This window comes from Eleutherodactylus coqui, chromosome 13, assembly GCF_035609145.1.
Source record: "Eleutherodactylus coqui strain aEleCoq1 chromosome 13, aEleCoq1.hap1, whole genome shotgun sequence".
NCBI lineage: Eukaryota > Metazoa > Chordata > Amphibia > Anura > Eleutherodactylidae > Eleutherodactylus > Eleutherodactylus coqui.
The window spans coordinates 39,889,611-39,910,178 of NC_089849.1; the positions used below are offsets into that span (position 1 = coordinate 39,889,611).

Genomic DNA, 20,568 nt, shown 5'->3' on the forward strand with positions numbered 1-20,568 from the left:
CTACACTTATCTGCAGGAAGAAGAATGCTGAGAATGGACACTCCATAACAAGAAGAAGAAGATCCGGCCGGCTCGAGGTGACGTGACCTGGGGGACTGAAGGAGCCAGGAGAAGATCGGGGGAGGAATAGGTAAGTATTGATTTTTTTTCTAATGGCAAGACCCCTTTAAAGCAGAAATGTCCAAGTTTGATTGTGATAACCCTTAATTATGCGCCCATGACGTATGTAGTTAGAGAATGTTTATTCCAAAAGGTAATTACTATGGGGAATTCTTCAAGATAGTTCTGCAACGCATTTCGGAGATATAACTACCCCTTTTTTCAAGCAGCCCTGCGATTGTTTAGTCGTGATCATTGACTTATAGAGCGCATGTGAACGACTGAAGGATTTCTCATTTAAATGAGCCAACAACGTATCTACCTGTAGAAACAGGCTGCCTGAGCGAACGAGCGAAGTCTGACATCCTTTGCTTGTTCAATGATAAATCGGCTTTTCTAGACGGACAGTAAGATATAAGCCCGATGCAGTGACTCCTCTTGTTGCTGTGTATTTTCTGTATTTGTTTCCATGTAGTCTGACTTGCTCCGGAATGTGACGTCAGTACAAGTGAAGGGGTTTCACACCTTCTCCATCAGCAGAAGGGTGTATACAAGTATCGCCTACAGGCAAAAGGAAGACTCATACACTCGAGGAGGCAAAGTTAACACTTTTCCTTCCAAACAGGCTGGGTCATACACGAGGGCTGATTTAATCTTTAGCCGTGCCAGCAATGCGAGGGTGTATACTGTATATCCTGCTTCCTCTATATATACAACCTGCAAGGCAGAACTTCCCAGATAAGTTATAGACAGCTGCCTCTTTACACTGAGTTTACAGCCGAAGAGATATAAAGGTAGGACTACTTATTGTAATATAATGCGGTTATATATAATATGATATGCGGATACAGATAGATATGTGTTAGACATAGTTACATTTTAGGAACATAGCTCAGCACCTGTTATTCCAATATAACACTATAATAGCTCTATGGAAATGAATCGAGTTGCATTACGTTATTGCTTGTTTTATACAATTAATTGTAGCAAAATTGTAGCAAAATTCCAATAGTCTGACATCCAGAAATCCATAGCATTCTAGACTACTGGAACCCTGAATTTGTTTTAAGGATTAATATGGAATTTTGCTATCTATATCTATCTATTTATCTATTTATCTATCTATCGTGTTTCCCCGAAAATAAGACAGTGTCTTATATTAATTTTTGTTCAAAAAGGTTTAACTTTTTACATGTATAGCTTCCTGGACACTTTTTAAATTAACTGTTAGCAGGGCTTAATTTTGGAGTAGGCTTATATTTCAAGCATCCTCAAAAAGCCTGAAAAATCATTTTGCATCCTCAAAAATTCTGGAAAATCATGCTATGTCTTAGATTTGGGGGGTTCCGGGGGTGAGCGGGGAGTTGCAGAGGGGAGTGGGGAGCTCCCCCCTGTTCCCAATTGCTACCCCCCGCTCCACCACGCCGCCCCCCGGCGCCCCCCGAATCTTTTCGCCCGAGTAGGCAGTTACTCGAAAAAAGCGATGCTCGATTGAGTAATTGCCCTGAACGAGTACGTTCACTCATCTCTAATTATGTTCAAACTGTGGAATCCGTTGTTAATTTTTCAGCACGGACTCTAAAACCGTTAGAGTCCAGCACAAATCTACAGCTTAGGCTTCATTCACGCGAGTGCATAAGTGGTGACATTTTTACGTCCGATCGTATATACGCATCCATCTGAGCCATTGGTTTCCAATGCATCCGTTCACACGGGCGAATATATGGCGCGTAAAAACGTTGAACCATGAAAAATGGAAAATACACAACCGAAATAAGTACCGACGCATATACACTGGGCAAAAAGATAGTTCTGGAACTAACGTCGCCGGCTCTTGAAGACTCATATGGGAGCTGGACAAAGAAAGGGAGAAGGAGGCATTTTACTGTAAAGGAAGGCATTTGCGGAATAGTGTGGATTCTCCAAGTCAATCCATGGCAAAACTCTGCCTTGTGAACATACCCTTAGGGTTTCGGAGATGTTCCCGTGTTCAGTGGAGAGCAGCTACAAGGAGCACCTAACACATCCTTGCTTTATATGGACACCCATTGACTTCAGTGGGAACTGTTTAATCCTTCCCTTCACCTGGGAGAGGACAACCCTAACATCTGTGGATCATTCTAGCTAAAAAGGGATTGTCCAATGAAAGTAATTCCTTTCAAGGGGTTTTCCCAGGAAATGCTCCTGCACACAAGCGTATGCGTAGATACCATCACAAGAGGATGATGTGATTGTGCTGTGAATGGAGCGTGATCATGTGCTGTCACGTATGGGACCATGCATTTTACTGTACATTTTTGTACTGCCGGACCCAGAGCAGTGGTCAAGGATGCACATCATTGCTCCATTCACTTACATGGTGCTGCTGTCTCAAGACCTTTTAGACAATTTCTGTGATAGATAGATAGATAGATTGATAGATGGAGTTGGGACTTTAATGAAGTTAGTGACTATTCTAATGAGCCACTTTCTTTTTCCTTTCAGGATTTTTCTTGCTCAACAGAGAAAAAACATACATGATGTCCCAAGTGATCCCCAACCATGTGTTACGGGTGGGACAGACTGTCTGTATGACACCCAAAGAAGAAGGTAGTGGCTATAGACAGGTTGTTCATCCAAATGGGATCTCAATAGCCTCTAAATGTTCCTACTACACATCAGAGAGCTATGTTGGACAGATGACACCACAAGTAAATGGACACAACATCCCTTATGGCGAACAACAGTCCATGAAGGCTCACCAGTCTTTGCCAAGAAATAGCAGTATTAAATCAATCAACATAAAGCAACCATCAGAGGCTGAGGTTTGCAATGGAGAAGATCCTTCATCTCCATCATTGGAAATTTCCATAGACAACTTGAACCAGCTCATTTTACAGTTGGATCCTCATTTCCAACCTCTGCCTGTCAACTTGGACTTGATTAAGAAAAAACGTGATCCTTCCCCTTGTAGACCAGCAACTTCCAAGGTCACCAGTCCTTCAGGTAAGAAAATTATAAGGTAAAGTTAAAGGGTTTTTTCACATGTTTGATCAGTGGGGGCCCACCACTGGAACATCCACTGAGCACTAGAACAAGGGGCCCAAGTCCTCCTAATTCCTCCTCATTGCACAAAGAACTTGAATGCAGTGATGGTTACACATGCATCCTGCCGAGACCAACTCTAGTCTGTTTCGATTGGCGCCTTAGATATTGACTGGAGTGACAGGGTGAATGCATAAGCACCACTCCATTCAAACAGCATTGTGGTCATGCAGAGAGAAGAAATAGGGAGCGGGGAGATCAGGACCCCAATGATTAGTGGACATCTCAGAAGTGAAGGTCCCTGTGTAGTGGCCGACGCTTGTAATTGCAGGTGCAGCTCTAATTAAAATCAATGACAGCCACCACACAGAGGTCGAAGCCATCAGCTTCTGCTCCTGCCCCTGTGTATTACGGTGTTGACAGCCGATCAACTATTGATGACCTATCCTGAAGATACAATAGTATTTCTGTGGAAAACCTCTTTAATTCCTCATTTCCCAAGACTCCTGTTTAGCACCATACTAAAAATGATGCTAAGTTTCAGACATGAGAACACATGCCCATCAATAGACTTGCTAGGTGCATTCAGTTGGGAGTTGAACCGTACATATTTAGAACTCTGAATCTGGAAATCAGGCCAAAACACATAATGGTAGCTCTCGCAAATTGTTTGCAATCCTTTCTCAGTCAACAAATACTGATAAAATGTATGCATGTCTTAGATAAGAAGAAATTTGCACTCTTTCTTTTGTGCACATTGTAATGGACCCCCCTTGAGATGCCACCACTGAATTATACATCTCATGTGGCTTCGGAAAAATATTTCAATTTTACATCTACTACTAGTTTACTGCCAGACTCAACAAACAAATTATACAGCTTCCCGAGGGCTTGGCACAAAATATGAGCCGAGGCGCAGTACTGACTTGTTGTATTTGTGATCGTTGTGAAACGTGATGTCTGCAAGGCTTGCATGTCCTGATTAAATCAGACCAGCCCATTGAGGCAACATATGCTGGTAAATGTTTGCCTTTATGTTAAGATCCTCAAGAAAGCCGTCATATCCCACGTTGATGCCTGCGGGAGCAGGAGTAGACCTTGATGTCAAAGGACGCGTAGACAATAAGAGTGTAGGATTAGCGTCATGGGCTTGAATGTTTAGCTAAAGAAGGCTAGATTTGGAGGTTGTACAATGAAAACGTTGCAGTTGAGAGTGTAGGGATTTGGTAAAAAATTCATTCTAATCTGCCTATTTGAAGAAAAAACAAACCTCTGCCCTAAAATACAAAGTTGTTGCTAAGAACTTCCATTCTAAGTCCATAGGTATGGCTGGAGTAAAAAGAACCAGTGAAATGGGTAATAGTTTGCTGCGAGCGTGATGGCCAAAATAAGAAAAAGGTTTGGTACCATGTTAGCCAGTAGAACAAAATGTTACACTTTTCAGTAAGAGAAACAAAGTAGTCTTGTAGATATGATACCTTTTAATGGCTAACAAAAAGTCATGACGTTATGGCGAGCTTTCCAACCTACATAAGGTAATAGTTGATCCTACTGGGAAAAGCATCCAGGTTGCGTTTAAGGTCTCTTTCACACGAGCTACAAAATCTCACTACAAAATGCATGAATGTGAAGCCCATGGTTTCCAATGGGTTCTTTCAGGCTACAAAACATCTCTCATGTGAAAAAACCCATGGGAAACCATGGGCTTCACATACATGCGTTTTGTAGCGAGATGTTGCAGCCCATGTTAAAGAGGCCTTAGGAACCTAATATTATTTAGGTCCTTATCAATGGTTATCACCCTAGTTAAATCCAAGTTAACTGGAATTTACTATTTACAGATACACAAAGAACTTCAAAAGTTCTTCTTGTTCAAAAAAATCTATTGCACTTTTACAGAGACAGTGTCAACTTTTATCTGCCAACAAGGAGAATCCAATGTTTTTTATGGTCAACGTTTTGAAGAGCATATTAGCTTCATGTGCTCTTACTTTACTTCGTTTGCATACTCGTATATAGGGTTGTAGCTTTAACAAGTATTATCACATCTCATCTGTTCAAGTTTTTGAAGATAATTCATCTTCTCAGACACTTGACTTCACTTTGGATTGGAGGTGGTCACGACCATCTTGGCTTTAGGCAATAAACATTGATGTGTAGTTATAGCTACTTTTGTTGTAGCAAATGAGAAACTGAAAGAAAAAAATTCCTACGGGCAGGACCTGGGAGGAACAGCAATTTAGCAATCTATAGCAATGTCCAAAAGTTAACTTATTGTTGTTCTTTTCTTCTCAGAGGTAAAATGTGTTGGAGTAAATCCACCAAGGGTGGTTTGTCATCATGAAAATATACAAAGATCTTCAAGTCCCACCCCGAGAGCTGAGGGTATCTTGATTGCTCGTGGAACGGAGCCGGAAAACATCAGCCCTAATGGTACCTTTACTTTTAGTGAGCCACAGTCATATGCGTTCCAGAATCATTACCAACTCCCATCAAATGGAGGATCTCATCAGGCTACAGAAACTATTGCTATCCCACGTCAAAGGTCAAATCAGCAAAATCAAAATATGTCTGCATCATATGGCTCAGAAAACACATACCAAACAAGACCATCATTCTACACCAGTGAGGCTTCCATCATGTCCACCAGTCCTGGGTCAGACACCAGTTATATTTTGGGAAGGTGAGCATACTTCAATGATAATGCCCCACCAACTCCTGCTCCAGAATTGTATTTCATACTGTTTTTCACATTTTTTTCTTTGTTTTAACAGCACCCACTCTCTCCAGTATGATGATACTGATGGCCACTTTCATTCAAGAGTGTCAGAAAGTCCTTTTGGTTCACAGAAGTCAATTTCCAATTTACACAGTCCTGGGATCATGTCACCTACTTTACATATAAATCACTTTGACCACAATGGTAGTTTTAGTGGTTTCAAGACATCTCATACATCTATAAAAAGCCATGCCAACAGTTGCCCACCATCAGTCAACAACTCTACTATGGACATCCCCATCCTTCTAGTCAATGGGTTTCAATGCCCAGAAAATGAAGACATCTGTCGAACATCTAATAGACAGTTACCAGGTGAAAACAAGCAAAGAAGGTCTTCGGGTTTCAATAAAACCTCATCTGAATCCTCCATCCCAACATGTACAGATAGTGAGTGACATGTTCTCTGTTTTTACTGATACTCCCACTACTAGTAGTGGAGATTTTTATGCTTTTATACTCTTGTTCTTTATGTAGGTGCCATAAAAGATGGACAGCCCGGCATGAGGTTCGTTATGGACACAACCAAACAGTGGTTTAAACCAAACTTGACAAGAGACCAAGGTAAAACGAAAAGATCTCTTACATGTTAATTATAGAATTATGTAAGCTTAAGTGTTGTGTGGATGTTCGCAACTCTGCATTGTTCATACAAAATACTAGGAAAAGAGGAAGTGAATTCTGCCTATAAAGCAGAACACTTCCTTCTAACGCGCCCCACCGAGGTTATTTTTGTCATTTGTGAATAGACGAGTCCATGAGTAAATCTTTAGTAAATGTCAACTAAAGTTCTAAAATAAGCCACTAACTGTGATAAACTTCTCACCAAATTAATTTGTTTTGCCCCAAGACCAACTAGAATAGTGACGTCCATGACATTTGTCCTTATTTGAGGTTGTTTTTATCCTCATCTCATGTATATGGCTATCAATGAAGCAAGCAAGATCTTTGCATACATACGAGTATACAAGACAAAACTAGACTTGACAAGTTGGACAAGAAGTCCATTCATTGAATGTGTGATGTAGCTATTGGTGTCAAGAGGGCAGATGTATTATCATAGATGTTAAAGGAACCTTGGAATAATTGGTTTAATCTAATTGAAGACTTTATTTCATTACTCTCAGCCATTGAGCTACTAAAAGACAAAGAGCCTGGAGCATTCATCATCCGAGACAGCACCTCCTACCGTGGATGTTTTGGTTTGGCTGTAAAGGTTCCAGGAACGCCGACAGGTTGGTTTACTATAATGTGTCCACTTTGGCTAGATACAGGATACACAACCTCTCAATCTGTTTGATATAATGAATGGGAATTCTCTAGTGATGTCACTGAACCTTTAACTACCCCTACACAAGAGATAGATCTCAGCCAAACACTCGTTTAGCCAACAGCTCTCTCCAGTTCCCCCATACACTTGCATGCTCAGCTCAGCAAAGTGTGCTCGTGTAGTGAGGGAGAAAGTCTCTGCCAGATACTTCTGCCAGCAGCTTATCTCCTGAGGACAAAAGGATCAGGAAGTTGAAATCCAGCTGTAGTATCTTCATATTTGATCCTTATCTCCCCAAACATCTGTGGTCATTGCCTATGTCACCATGTTTTTCTTAGTTCCAACGTAGAGTGCTTCTTAATTTCTTTATATTCTTAAAGGGGTTACACCAGAATTATCCTTTATCACCTATCCATGGGATGGGTACTAAAAGTCTGATTGGTTAGTGTCTCACTGCTGAGACTCCAACCGGTCCCGAGAACGGGGAATCCATGGCCTCCTCTCTCGTTACTGGGGATGCTTCTCCCACCTTCAGTGAAGCCACATTAAATGGAGTGATGGCCACACATGCACGGCCGCTGCTCTACTCATGTGAGTGGGACTGACAAGCATAGCTAAGTGCTTGTACTCAGGTATCTCCAACAGTCCCATTGAAAATGAATGGAGTGGCGCTGCACTTGCGTGGTCATGGCTCCATTCAATCCCCTCCTCATTGCAAGAGGTGCAGCAAGCCCACAGTGAGGAGGATGGGGAAAATGAGACCCCATTCTCATGATCGTGGATAGGTAATAAAAGTCAATTCTGGTAAAACATCTTTAATATCTCCATTTTTCTGATAAAGAGCTCCAAATCCCTGGTCCGCGCAGGGCGATAGGAGCTTTGCTACAGAATAACAGAACTTTGACCACCAGTATAACATTTCTTATCTTCATTAGAAGTATTCTACTGGCTTATCAGCACGATAAGTAAAGTTGTAAATGTATGTTCCAGTAGTCCTTTCATTTTGATTTTTGTATAAAGAGTCTATTGTCTTTTGAAGTAAGTTATGTAAAAGCAATTTGAGCTGATTTAGTGCCGGAACAGTCAGATTATATTAGTCATTCAACAAATAGACTGGCGAAATTTGTGGAGGACTTCATTCTGCCATCACTAGTGACTCACGATGCCTCACCCATTCATGTCCCGGAAGTTAGGAAGTCTACTTATATACTAAAGAACTATTGTTATGTATTCTAGAGGAGGCTTCCTCCAAAGAAGATATAACTGCATTAATGGGGTTGTACTGAGTTATAAAAGTAGGGATATCGGTATAGCAACTAAATGCAGGATAGTGCAAACCATTGTTTTCCCCATAGCCATGTATGGATGTGAAAGCTGATAGGAGGATTGATGCGTTTGAGCTGTGGTGCTGGCAAAACCTGCTCCGTATGTCCTGTATGTATGTCCGCATGTATGAGTAACAGAGAAGTCCTGAATCATATAAGACCTGATATATCACTGGAGGGGAAGATGACCGGGCTCAGACTCACGTATTGTGGCCATGCGAGCAGAGTCGCTAGATCAGAAGATCTGGCCACCAAAGGACACGATGGCTGATACTGTCAAAGCTGATACTGGCATGGATATCATAGAAATGAAAGAAGCAGTGCAAAACTAAAAAACACGGAGCTCGCCTTTAGGGTCACAGAGGGTCGCGAACGACTAAACGGCTATCAACAACAACTGAGTTTTAAAGTTATACCCTATCCACAGGATAAGGGATAACTTTATGATCACGAGGGGTCCGGCCACTGGGACCCCCATTGATCTCAAGAGTGAAGCGGAAGTTGCACAAGCACAGCGCCGCTCCATTCACTTCAATGACAGCGTCAGACATTACTAAAGCACTTGAACTTGGTAATCTCCGGCAATATAATTGATGTAAATGGAGCAGTGGCGTGCCTGCGTGACCTGTGTTCCATACACTTGGGAAAAGACCGGATCCCCGATCTCGGGACTGGTGGGGGTCCCAGTGGTCGGATCCCTACCAATCATAAAGTTATCTCCTATCCTATGGATAGGGAATAACTTTATAACTTGGCAAAACCCCTTTAAACAGTAAACTATAGTACATAGGATTAATGTTGCATTGGAAACAATAGTTCTCTAGAATTTGATACATGTCTTACTGCATTTTCATGCAGGCCATATAGTGACTGCCAAGGGCGCTGGTATCATGGAAGTAACCCTTAAGTTCAGAGGTGTAACCTGAAGCTCCTATGCCTTTATGCAAAATCTGTAAGAGGCTCAGACTTACCAAGTGCCACTTATAATACTTGTATCTTCTCATATGACAGAGGTCCTTGGGCTCAGTCCAATAGCTACCTATGCATGTCCTATAGCCTCCCTTTTGTTTTAGGAGCCCATGAAGGGCTTTCTACATACACCATAATATTGCCACATAACTTGGATTAAACTTGGCCAATGGTCCTACCAGCCACACATTAATGAAAGGAAGGTGGAGTAAAGGAGAACCAGACCCTACTGTCCCAGGACCAGCACTATAAGAAGAGCACCACTTATATTCTTTCCTCTCCTAAAGTAATATCTGCTTGCTTAACAGGTAATGTGACTAACGAACTTGTCCGCCATTTCCTGATTGAATCATCTGCAAAAGGTGTCCACTTAAAAGGCGCATCGGAGGAGCCATATTTTGGTGAGTGTGAGTGAATGGGGCCAACGTGTTATACTGTACATGGTGTTGATGTAAGCCATCTCACTGATCATACATGGTTAATTATAGGAAGTCTCTCGGCATTGGTATACCAGCACACCATCACATCCTTATCGTTACCATGCAAACTGATCATTCCTCTGAGAGGTAAGTACCAATTATCGTCTATGCAAATGCAGATTATAATCTCACTTACAAAATTATTCAATATTGTGACAACCTTATTGTTAATAGTTGTATGAGATTAAAACAACATGGCTACCTTCTAGAAACAGTTGTACTCTAGTACATATGTGTGCGGTCCTGCAGCTCAGCCTGATATGACCAACTATTACCAATGGGGGGGCTAATTGGCTAATTTAAGTAAAACTCAATAACTATGGATTTTCTTCATGTAGGTCAAAAGGATTCTGACAGCGGCCCTGATTCTGCCATGGATGGTCTATGTGAGTTGAAGACTTCATCAGGTAGGTGAAAAGACCCAAATGTGTGACCGTTGTAATCATGATGTTAGTTTATAAAACTATAATTTAGCCCCTTCAGTGGCAGGTTTATTATTACCATATTATGGCAGGGAAATCTCTGGGGCTTGCTACGCTGAGTATGCAGTAAAAACCCCAAAGATTTCAGATGACAGGTCAGTGCTCGGCACATTTCAGCACTTGATATGTCCACTGAAATCTTTCGAGGTTTAACTGCATGGTTAGTGCAGCAAGCCCCGGAGATTTTCCGGGCGTGCCACTAAAGGGGTTAAAGGAGCTGTACAAAATTAGAAAAAAGGGTCTACTTTTTTTTCCCAGAAACAGCGCCTCTCTTGAGTTGTGTCTGGTATTGCAGCTTAGCCCTATTCACTGATGCTGTTTCTGGCACTAAAAAGCAACCTTCTTTCTTATTCCACAAGATGCATGGTGTGTGCTGGATTACAGATCAACCCTATTTGCTTCAATAGTTTCCAAATGCAATACCACACACAACCCATGGGCAGGTGTGGTGCTGTTTTTGGCAGAAAGGGGGATTCACAAGGTTTTTCTTTTATCACCTATCCATGAGATAAGTGATAAAAGCCTGATTAGTGAGGGTATTATTCCAAGAATGGGGGTCCCGTGTCCCCCACTCCCTCTCGCTCTGCGGATTTGCTGCACCCTCTGCAGAAAAGAGGAGATTTAATGGAGTGGCGGCATTAAAGTATGCATGCTCGACTGCCACTACATTCAACTTCTCCTCACTGCACCCCCTGCAGTGAGCCTGTAGTGAGGAGAGGCGGACATGAGACCCCCACCCCGTTCTTCATTTTCGGGATCAGTGGGGGTCTTAACGGTGAGCCCCAGCAATCAGACTTTTATCACCTATCCCACGGAGAGGTGATAAAAGTCAACCTTTGGATAACCCCTTCAAAGAGCATGGATGAACAGTGCAGAGCAGTATTTAATGCCTATGCCCATGTCCAGTCTTCACAGTTTAGAAGTCATCACGAAAGACAATATGCTCTTCATGTCTATGAGCACCATCGGTCACCGCAATCCATGGAATCTAAGAGTCTTTAGAAGCAGTTAAAAAGTCCTACTCTTACCTAATGTCAGTAGGCTCCTTAAAAGTAACCTATATTTTTGTATTCCCTCCAGCGTGCAACGTCTTATATCTGAACTCCATCAGTACTGAGACCCTGACAGGCTCCAGCGCTATCCAGAAAGCTGTGACTACCACTTTTGAAAGGGCCAAGCACATTGTGCCAACCATTGTGCACTTCAAAGCCGCAGACCAAGGAATCATCCTGACTGATGTTCAACGCAAGTAAGGATTCCTCGAATTGAAATACTTAGTGTGACTATTTTCCCATCTCATTGTGATTGCCCGGACTGATGAATCTTTTCCCCTTCTCTTTCCAGAGTATTCTTCAGACGTCACTATCCCGTGTCATCCCTCAGCTTCTGTAGTGTAGATCCCGAACACAGGAAGTAAGTGATCTGGAAAACTCATTAGATGTGACTGGAACAAAGGGAACTGAACAATACAAGAAGTACCGAGGGAGAACTTTATGTGTTCACCAGTTAGATAGGATTAAGCATTAAGGCTCCGTTCACATTTGCACGTTGGCTTCCATGATGATCCCCACTGACTTCCAATGATGAGTTTTGGGGGTTCCAGCAGGAAATGTTAGTTACTTCTTCATACGAGTAACTGCTACCGTATAAGTGCTGAAAACCAGAGAACGATCTTGTACATAAGAGATAACTGGTTACTAGGTAAACCCACATGTTTATAAGGAGGGAGTATTCTTAATACGTAAGGCGCGGTGCTTATTGATAGGGATAACTCAGCTATGGGTCATTGCAGCAGCGGTGAGGTATGTAGCAAGAGATGGATGATGGGTTTTACGATGAACAACTATGTTGTTTGTTCTAAAAAAAACTGAATTTACTTGTGATGATGGGGTAATCAGGTCTGCGTTGTCATCAGAGGAACTTGCTGGGGCATGGTAAGGGTGGAGTCCACCACATCACACTGCACTAAACAAAGGATAGCTGGAAGGGAAGTAAATGAACAAGCTGTGAGTAATATACCACCGCCAGACTGTGTGCTGCAGACAGATGTGCATTACACTAGATCACGTACCCATTACACCGTACTATGTCACCTAAGGCCTCCTGCACACGGGCAGAAATTACGCGGTGGGATTTCCCACAGAATTTCCGCCCGTGCCCGCTGCCATCCTATGCAATCCTATGCAGACAGCCGCAATTTGAACGCCTGAAAACTGACGCAGTAAACAAATCACTGCATGCCCTATTTCTGTGCGAGCCTCGCTGAGGCCCACACAGAAACGCCACGGCTGACGCGCCGGCTCTGCTCTGCCCATGTGCGGCTGAGTGGCAGCCGGCACATAGCAGAGCAGGGAAGATGCTGGGAGGAGATGAGCCGCGGTGGTCTCTGCAGGGACACAGCTCACATACCACTGCAAGAATTCTCGCAGCGGGGTCCGACCCGGCCGTCTGCAGGAGGCCTAAGGTCTGTGCGCATGCACAATACAGAGAGAGTACAACTCATTGATTTCATTGGGCTTGTTCACATAAGCGTATTTTGCGTACGCATTTCGATGGCGCAAAAAAAAACACATCTGTGCACAAAAATAGCACATATGGAACTAATTAACTTAATTGTCCATTTCAATAAATAGGGACATGCTTGCATGTTTTTTTGTGGGCAGATGCGCGCAAATACCGAAGCCCATTGAGCGAATGTATGCGGATATGTACTTACGGATGTGTGACACCGGCCTAAGGCTATGATACATGTAGTGTAAAGGGCCCTATCATTCAGCGGAAATGCATGGACCCACTGAATGACGAATGAGAATTCATTTGCTCCTTGTTTGGCATTCAGTTTGTGCATGCAGAAAACATTCATCTATGAATGACTGCCTGCTTACTGTGAATGGAGGCGGAAGGGATGGAACAATCCAGTGCTGCTCTGCCTCCATGCCCTAGCGATGATCGTTCCTGTGTAACAGCATAGGAAGGCAATGGGGCGGGCCGACAGGTAAAAGCATCCTAACATAATATCGGAGACAGGAATGCCCCAATTTCATGGACTCTATATAGAAAAACAATGTGGACTGCCAACAATTTCTTAGCGTCTGCTTATGCAAAGAAAACCGCTATAGCTACCATAACGCCTTCCATAGGGCAGCCCTGAATAAAAAATATTTACCCAGTTATGTACAATGGAGTTGCAACTTGGTATTTACTATCACTCCATAATTAGTACATGTGGGTCTCTCTACCATCCCTCTATGACAGATGCCAGAGGAGAAAAAGATCAGGCATGTTGCTTTTCAATATGCCCAATCCTTTCTACCTATTGAAGAAAAGCCAGAAGGGTCCGTCAGTGTTCCTTTTCCCTCTCCTCAGTGAAGTAAAGATGTTCTCTCAGCTTTTCTAAGTTTGCATGTTAAAGCGCCCCTCTGGTTTCGGAACTAAATTCTGGCCCAGGACTGGAGAAGGAGGGACGTATATTATCTGCATTTCTTCTTCTCTGCCACCACTCTGATCCGTCAGTTCTGGGTCCTGTTTTAATCCCTCCAAGTTGGCTTGCGCAATTTTCTAACTACTTAATGCACACTACTCTCTGATTGGCCATTGGCAGATCACATCAGCAGCTCTAGCCAATCAGAGAGCAGGTATTAGTAGTTTAACACTACCAACGGTACTACGTATGTAGGTAGTCTGGGGATTGTGTCGGCCATATTGGATGGCCAAAAACAGAACCCCGAACCAGTGGTAAAGAGGGATGGCAGAGGAAAACAACTGCAGATGATATAACCTCCCACTTCGCTTTCGGGAGAGAATGCAGTTCAGAAACCGGAGGATCGCTTTAACCCTTTACAATCCACTGTCTGACGTCTGAAGACATTATGATTGAAGGCTGCAGAGCTCCGATGTCGGAAGATGTCCAGCAGGGTATTCTTACTGTATATTTCTGGCCACTCTGTTGTCGGGGGCCTCTCCAGCATGACCCATACCGCAGTACTGGCTCTAGCCAGCAGATGGCACCATTGTATAATGGCCAAAAGAGATAGCCCCCTAGGAAACCCTGAATCCAAAATTGGATTGCAAAGGGTTAATGGTGGTCAGGATGAGTAGCTGTTGGCAGAAGAAGGAGGATTCCACTGCAGATAAATAAGGTTAAAGTACAAGATTGCTAAATATTCTCAAAATTTGCAATGTAAATTCCCTGTAGTGAAGCTGGTGCTAGAACTGATCCTATAAGGACAGGTCAGGGCGTCTGGTGCATCAGTTTTGATGTAGGATGCCTCCTTGTAGATAGCATTTTTTTGTCCGGCTGTGTACATCAGACGGGTGCAAAAAGTGCACCAAAATGGCACCAGTTGTGTCCAGCTGTGGCGAATGACTGGCCAGACACAACTGATATATGGGAATCCAGCCTAAGATTTGTGCAAGTCAGAAAGACTGAAGCTGCTAATACTTATAAGCATGTGTATATATATATATATATATATATATATATATATATATACACACACACACACCATTGTTCTTTACCCACATATAGCATCTTTATAGCAACCCTAAGGTGTGTTGGGACAAAATTCTATCTCGGGACCGGAGAAGGCAGGTGGTATATCGCCTGCAGTTATTCTTCTCTGTCAGCAATTCGATCTGCTGGTTTCGGGTTACATTCTTATCCGTTCAAGATGGCAATCTTCACACTGCCTAATCCCCACAGTGCATTGGTAGTGTTAGACTACCAATGCACTGTACCTGCTCTGTGATTGGCTAATGCTGCTCAGCACTGGCCAATCCAAAAGCAGTGTACAGTGTGCAATTAGCTAGATAGAAAATTGCAGCAGCCATTTTGGCCAGCCGAAAATTGGGACAGAGCCTGCAAATCGAACAGACAGCAGAGAAGAATGAGTGTAGTTAACATACCCACAAAATTTTGTCCTGAAACCAGAGGGTCACTTTGAACATGCAGTATTTCAATTACAAATAATCGCTACAATGGATAACCCTTATTAACCCTACATATTCCAAAAGCAATTTTACATGTAATTCCTCCTAGCTGCAGACAGAGGGAGCCAACAGATCTGTCATACTTACATATATGTGTCTTTTATTACAGGTGGCAGAAACAGTGCAGACCTTCCAGGTAAGACATTGCGCAGAAACTAGTCTCTTGCTTGACAATTCCACAAGAGATGTAAATCACTTAGGATCGGGATGGACTGTTTTGGTCATCTGTTACTCAATATAGACTGGACTTGGGCTTGTTGGCCAAATAGGGAAAACTAACCGCAATACGGTCAGATTTACCCTATACAATAATAGACTATAGAGATATTCTTGCATAAACCTTGAAAGGTCCCTTCACATCTATGCTATTATTTCCATTGTTAGGCTCTGCTCTCAGAGCCAAACAATGGAAATACCAGAACTACCTAACACAACACATGTCAGACCTAAACAGACCCCATTGACTCTAATGGGGTCCGTCTGGCTTCTGGCATGCAGCTCAAAGTTTTTCTGTATAAAATAGCACAGATTGCTGCAGTATCTTGCTAGGGATTTCATGACAGATCTTCGCCGGAGGTCCCAAATGGACCCTCCAGCGAAGATGCGAAAGGGATCAAGCGGGACGATAGCCAATGACCATTTGGGCAAACCACTCTTACGGTGTGTTCACACATTGCTGATTTGCTGCAGATTTCACCTTCAATTGAATTCATATTCAGAGATCCAGAATTGCCGCCCGCACTCGTTTTCTGGGGTTGGCCAGAATTAGAAAAATTGATCTATATTTTTCCAGAAATAGCACCACTTCTCTCCTAATGCATCAGTTTCCCATTCAAGTGAATTTGGCTGATCTGTAATACCAAACACAACCTCTTGACAAGAGTGGCACTGTTTCTGTAAAATAAAAACCAGATCAATCTTTCCAATCCTGGACAACTTCTTTAAAGGGGTACTCTGGAGTTTTTGAACTGATGACCTATCCTCCAGATAGGTTATCAGTGGTTGATGGATGGGGGTCTACTGCTCAGGACATGTCCATCAGGTAATCACCTGGCCCTCTGTGACTGCAGAGGGTTAGACGTCATCATCAGCTATTACCACAGGAAGTGGGAGTACTTCCACTTCCTGCTTCTCTTATGGTCAGGACATCACATTCAGTCCTGACAATAATGTCCGGCTCGTTGCAGTGACTGCGGGCTGAGCGATCAGCTGATGGATGGGTGTTCTGTCCATCAACTACTGGATAGGTCATCAGTTCAAAAAGCCCAGAGTACCCCTTCAATGCATAAAGCATTTGACAATTTGGGCTATTAGTTCCTCCTATCCTGCATTCTTCCTGACTGCTCGATTTCTTTTCTCCTCTTTAGGATTTTTGGTTTCGTGGCAAAGAATCCAACAGATCCTTCGGACAACGTGTGCCATATATTTGCCGAGTACGACTCTGTTCAACCTGCCTCACCACTGATTAGTTTCCTGACAAACTTGATACAGCAGCAGGAGAGAGTGTAATTCCTGCCTCCACCACTAGAGGTGTCGCAATTGCTAATCTCTATGGCTATCCATGTATTATACAAGAACTGGAAAACTATGGAATCCAAAAACATGTGGACATTGAATGTGGCTCACTGATCTTTCATGAACACCCATCCATAGTCAGCGGTTTATGAACTTTGAGAATGTCTTTATATATGGCCATGTTTAATAGAAGTAATCATATGGGGATTGAACCAGCAGTCTCACGGATTAATAGAAGTTGGAGATATTACTGCCATATAATGGTACTGGTTTGTGCTTGTCTTCCTAGGTAACAGCTCAGGTGTTTGGGGGTCAGAAACCATGAAAAAAATGATTCATTGTGGAATTATTTTTTTTACCAGAATTTTCTTGACTATTTCAGACATTTTTATGGTGTGCTGTTGTAGGAACAACTGACAATAGCTCCATGAAAACAAAGGAGCACATAGTAGCCAGCCATTGAAAGACCACCGCATGATGTGCCATTTTCCCCACAAAAATTCAAGGTGACATCCAGAAGCAATTATAGTCAAATGGGCCAGAGCAGTGCCGTTCATGTCCAATACTTCTGGTGTTTCCGTGGTTCAGCTTGAACTAAGCCAAACAATGGAAAAACAGAATTGGTGTGGACGCACCTCATCCAAAGAACTCAATAACGTAGACTAACGCTTTCCCCTATTATGAGCAAATGTGGGGTCCCTCCGCTGTAGAGCAGTTGATTTTCTGCAAAGACAGGATCCAAATAGGAGATAGGATTGTCCGAATAAAAAAAAAACGCCTTCAAGACATTTGCATTTCTATTCTCCTCATTGCACTTTGTCCATGTTGGACGATATTTACTGCATTTATATTATTTATATTTTTATAGTTTGTGAAATATTTAAAGGTGCATCGATAGTATATGTTGTAGGGATAATGCTTTCATATATAGAAAGCTTGGGGGCGCTATGTAGCTGCCGGAATTGGAGGTCCTAATCATTATGTCTGTCCTTCTTGTCATGTCTGATGCAAAGACCTGTACTGATCAATCACTGGTTATTAAACATCTAGTGACAAGCTTCCTATGGTTTTCTCTTGTTGGGTTTCACCAACACTCTCGATAGCCGAGCTGGGGGTATAGCAACAGGGCATCAATTTTGTTTTTGCTTTACAAGTATAAGTAACATTTACAGCTGCAAGGAAAGTAAGTGAACCCTTTGGAACTACCTGGATGTCTACATTGATTCCTGATAAAATGTGGTCTGATTGTTATTTAAGCCACAATTATAGGCAGACAGTCCAAACTAATAATGTACAAACAGTTGCATTGTTTGTGTCTTTTATCATAATCATCCACAGTAAAGGGAGAAAAAGTAAGTGAATCCTTGAAATTAACAACCTGTAGATTCCACTTTAGCAGCAATCACCTCCACCATGGCTGTAAATAAGATTTGCACAATGTTGAGGTAGAGATTTGCCCCATTTATCCATTCAAATGTGATTCACTGCATCAGTATTTCTGGGATGCCTTTTGTCTAAAGCCCTCTTCTGGTCGTGCCATAGATCTCAATAGACTTAAGGTCAGGACTTGGTGTCAGGGTCAACGGATGTGAACCCACTGTGCCACACACTGGTTTGTCTATGGATCCCATCCAAAGGCAACACATGAAAAATCTTGGTCTTTACCCTTTAACCCCACAGTCAGGATCTAGGCTTTGGTGCAGGGTCTCCAGGCCATTACACAGGAAGTAGTCCCAGTAATGTGGCAGCTGATGCTACAAGAACCCAAAGCACAGTACCTGAGCTTGTAAACGGAGGGTGGGGGGTGGGGGGGTAGTCAGATCAATCCGGGTTGGGACAGGCAGTGTACCTTCAAAATAAGAAACAATCTGCAAGTCAGGACACACAGAGCAGCTTCAGTACAGTAGAAACAAGACAGAAGTCAGACCTGGCAGCAGATGGGAGAATGTCAATATAACAAGCGTAGAACAGGAACAGAGAGTACAGCAAAGTCAGGTATAGCCGAAGTCTGCCAGCTGGTGGAGGAGAGGCATGATGGCAGCCTTGGCTGCAAACAATAGCTTTTGGCCATTCCAAAACATTGTTTAGTTGACTTTTGTGCTTTGGGTCATTGTCTTGCTGCATCATTGAAAAGTTCTTTTGCTTCAGGTTCTGCAACTGCATGAGTAGTTAAATGGGACCGGCATGGCTAATACAGGCACAGAAGCATGTCCATATGTGCATTGTGTCCACTAAAGCTGCTCAGTCCCATCACATAACTAAGGGCTTACCTCCGTCGGCCATCAACCCTTTTCTCGAAAAATCCTTGAGGGCTTAAACACATGAACGTGTTTTTCTCCCGTTTTGCGGCAGTGATAATCATGGCCACTTAACAGAACAAAGCAAAACCATTGATTCCAGTGGTTTTGTTTTCACTATCGGGATTCTTGGGCATTAATACTACATGCGGGAAAGATAGGGCAGGACCTAGCTTCCTGCTGTTTTTTCTTCAAACTCCCGTGCAACGGTGCGGAGTTTGATCGTCTGGCAAGGAAAAAAAAACTTGTGCCGGCGAGCATAGTTGCACATACGGCCATCTGAAACCGCCCTTAAACCCAAAAGAAAGGGATAAGTGTAATGTTATGAAGCAGGTTGGAGGATGAGCCTTCTGGAAGAGTGTATGAGTGATCCCTGGGGCTTACCTTGGCCAGGTAAGTTCTCTCCGGGTACAGACAGAAGTATTTGCTAGAACAGAACTCAGGATGGGCAAGCCAGTAAAGAGGCACAAACTCAGTTCTATGGCACATCTCAACTTTACTTTTATTACAACAGTCTAGCAGCAAAACAATGGGATTTTTTTCGGAGACGCAAACACAAGTTTTAGGTTTTACGGCTGAATTGTTTTTTTTTTGTGCACCTGAATTTCTCTGGCAGCAGCATTCTAGTAGATCTTACAGCGGTACCGGCCTTTGGACTTACTTGATAAGGCTGCTTGCAGTGATATACTCAGCCTTTATATCTCCTCTAGTAATTCTGTTGCATGAGAATGACTAGCTGCGCACATCATGAAACCTATATGGGCTCCCAGTGTCACACACTCTCGCGAGACTAATCCACACCAACTCCATAGTCCATACAAGATTTTCGAGGCAGCAAAACTTAAAGTAAACATGATCAAATGATATTGGTAGATTGTCACCCATCTTTGTGTGTCAGTCTGCCACCTTTCTGGTCTGGGAAACGTTGACTGGATTTAGGCACATGTTTAAGTGTATTTCCAATATTCATTCAACTGCCTTTCACACCTGTATCACAGGCACCTTTGATCTCATTTGCTCCTTTTGGGACCAGCAAGGAAGCCCTTTGGTGTAAGTGATAATGGAATTAGCCATTTGCAGGAAATCCCATTGGTTCCCTGCCCCTCCAATACGCATCCTCCAGACTTGCTGACTACGACTTCCCTCCACTGATATGGGACAAAGAAAAAATTAACAAAGGGGGTTATGGGGCATTCGAACGTCCAGTTCAACAGCATTTATATTTCTGAAACTGTGAGTATACTACGGACGCAGTGCATTCACTCTCATCGCTGTGTGACCGATGGAACCCACAGAATCGCACACCTTCAAAGCTGTCGCATATCATGTTTGGTATCCATTTG

General features: G+C 42.9%; 1 protein-coding gene across 1 annotated transcript; it reads left to right on the top strand.

Annotated features, from left to right (window-relative positions):
* The first annotated feature begins 720 nt into the window (after positions 1 to 720).
* TNS4 (tensin 4) lies at positions 721 to 17,986 on the top strand. Its single transcript, XM_066588000.1, has 13 exons — positions 721 to 893; positions 2,584 to 3,084; positions 5,419 to 5,806; positions 5,898 to 6,289; positions 6,377 to 6,463; positions 7,027 to 7,134; positions 9,772 to 9,864; positions 9,952 to 10,029; positions 10,281 to 10,349; positions 11,505 to 11,673; positions 11,769 to 11,837; positions 15,523 to 15,549; positions 16,781 to 17,986. The coding sequence occupies exons 2-13, from the start codon at positions 2,616 to 2,618 to the stop codon at positions 16,920 to 16,922; spliced, it is 2,091 nt and encodes a 696-aa protein (XP_066444097.1). The 5' UTR covers positions 721 to 893; positions 2,584 to 2,615; the 3' UTR covers positions 16,923 to 17,986.
* Positions 17,987 to 20,568: the final 2,582 nt, after the last annotated feature.

Coding starts and splice junctions, on each gene's coding strand:
- TNS4 (XM_066588000.1), top strand. CDS start 2,616: ATGATGTCCCAAGTGATCCCCAACCATGTGTTACGGGTGGGACAGACT. Junction 9,865..9,951: donor ATCGGAGGAGCCATATTTTG/GTGAGTGTGAGT, acceptor GGTTAATTATAG/GAAGTCTCTCGGCATTGGTA. Junction 10,030..10,280: donor ACTGATCATTCCTCTGAGAG/GTAAGTACCAAT, acceptor TTCTTCATGTAG/GTCAAAAGGATTCTGACAGC.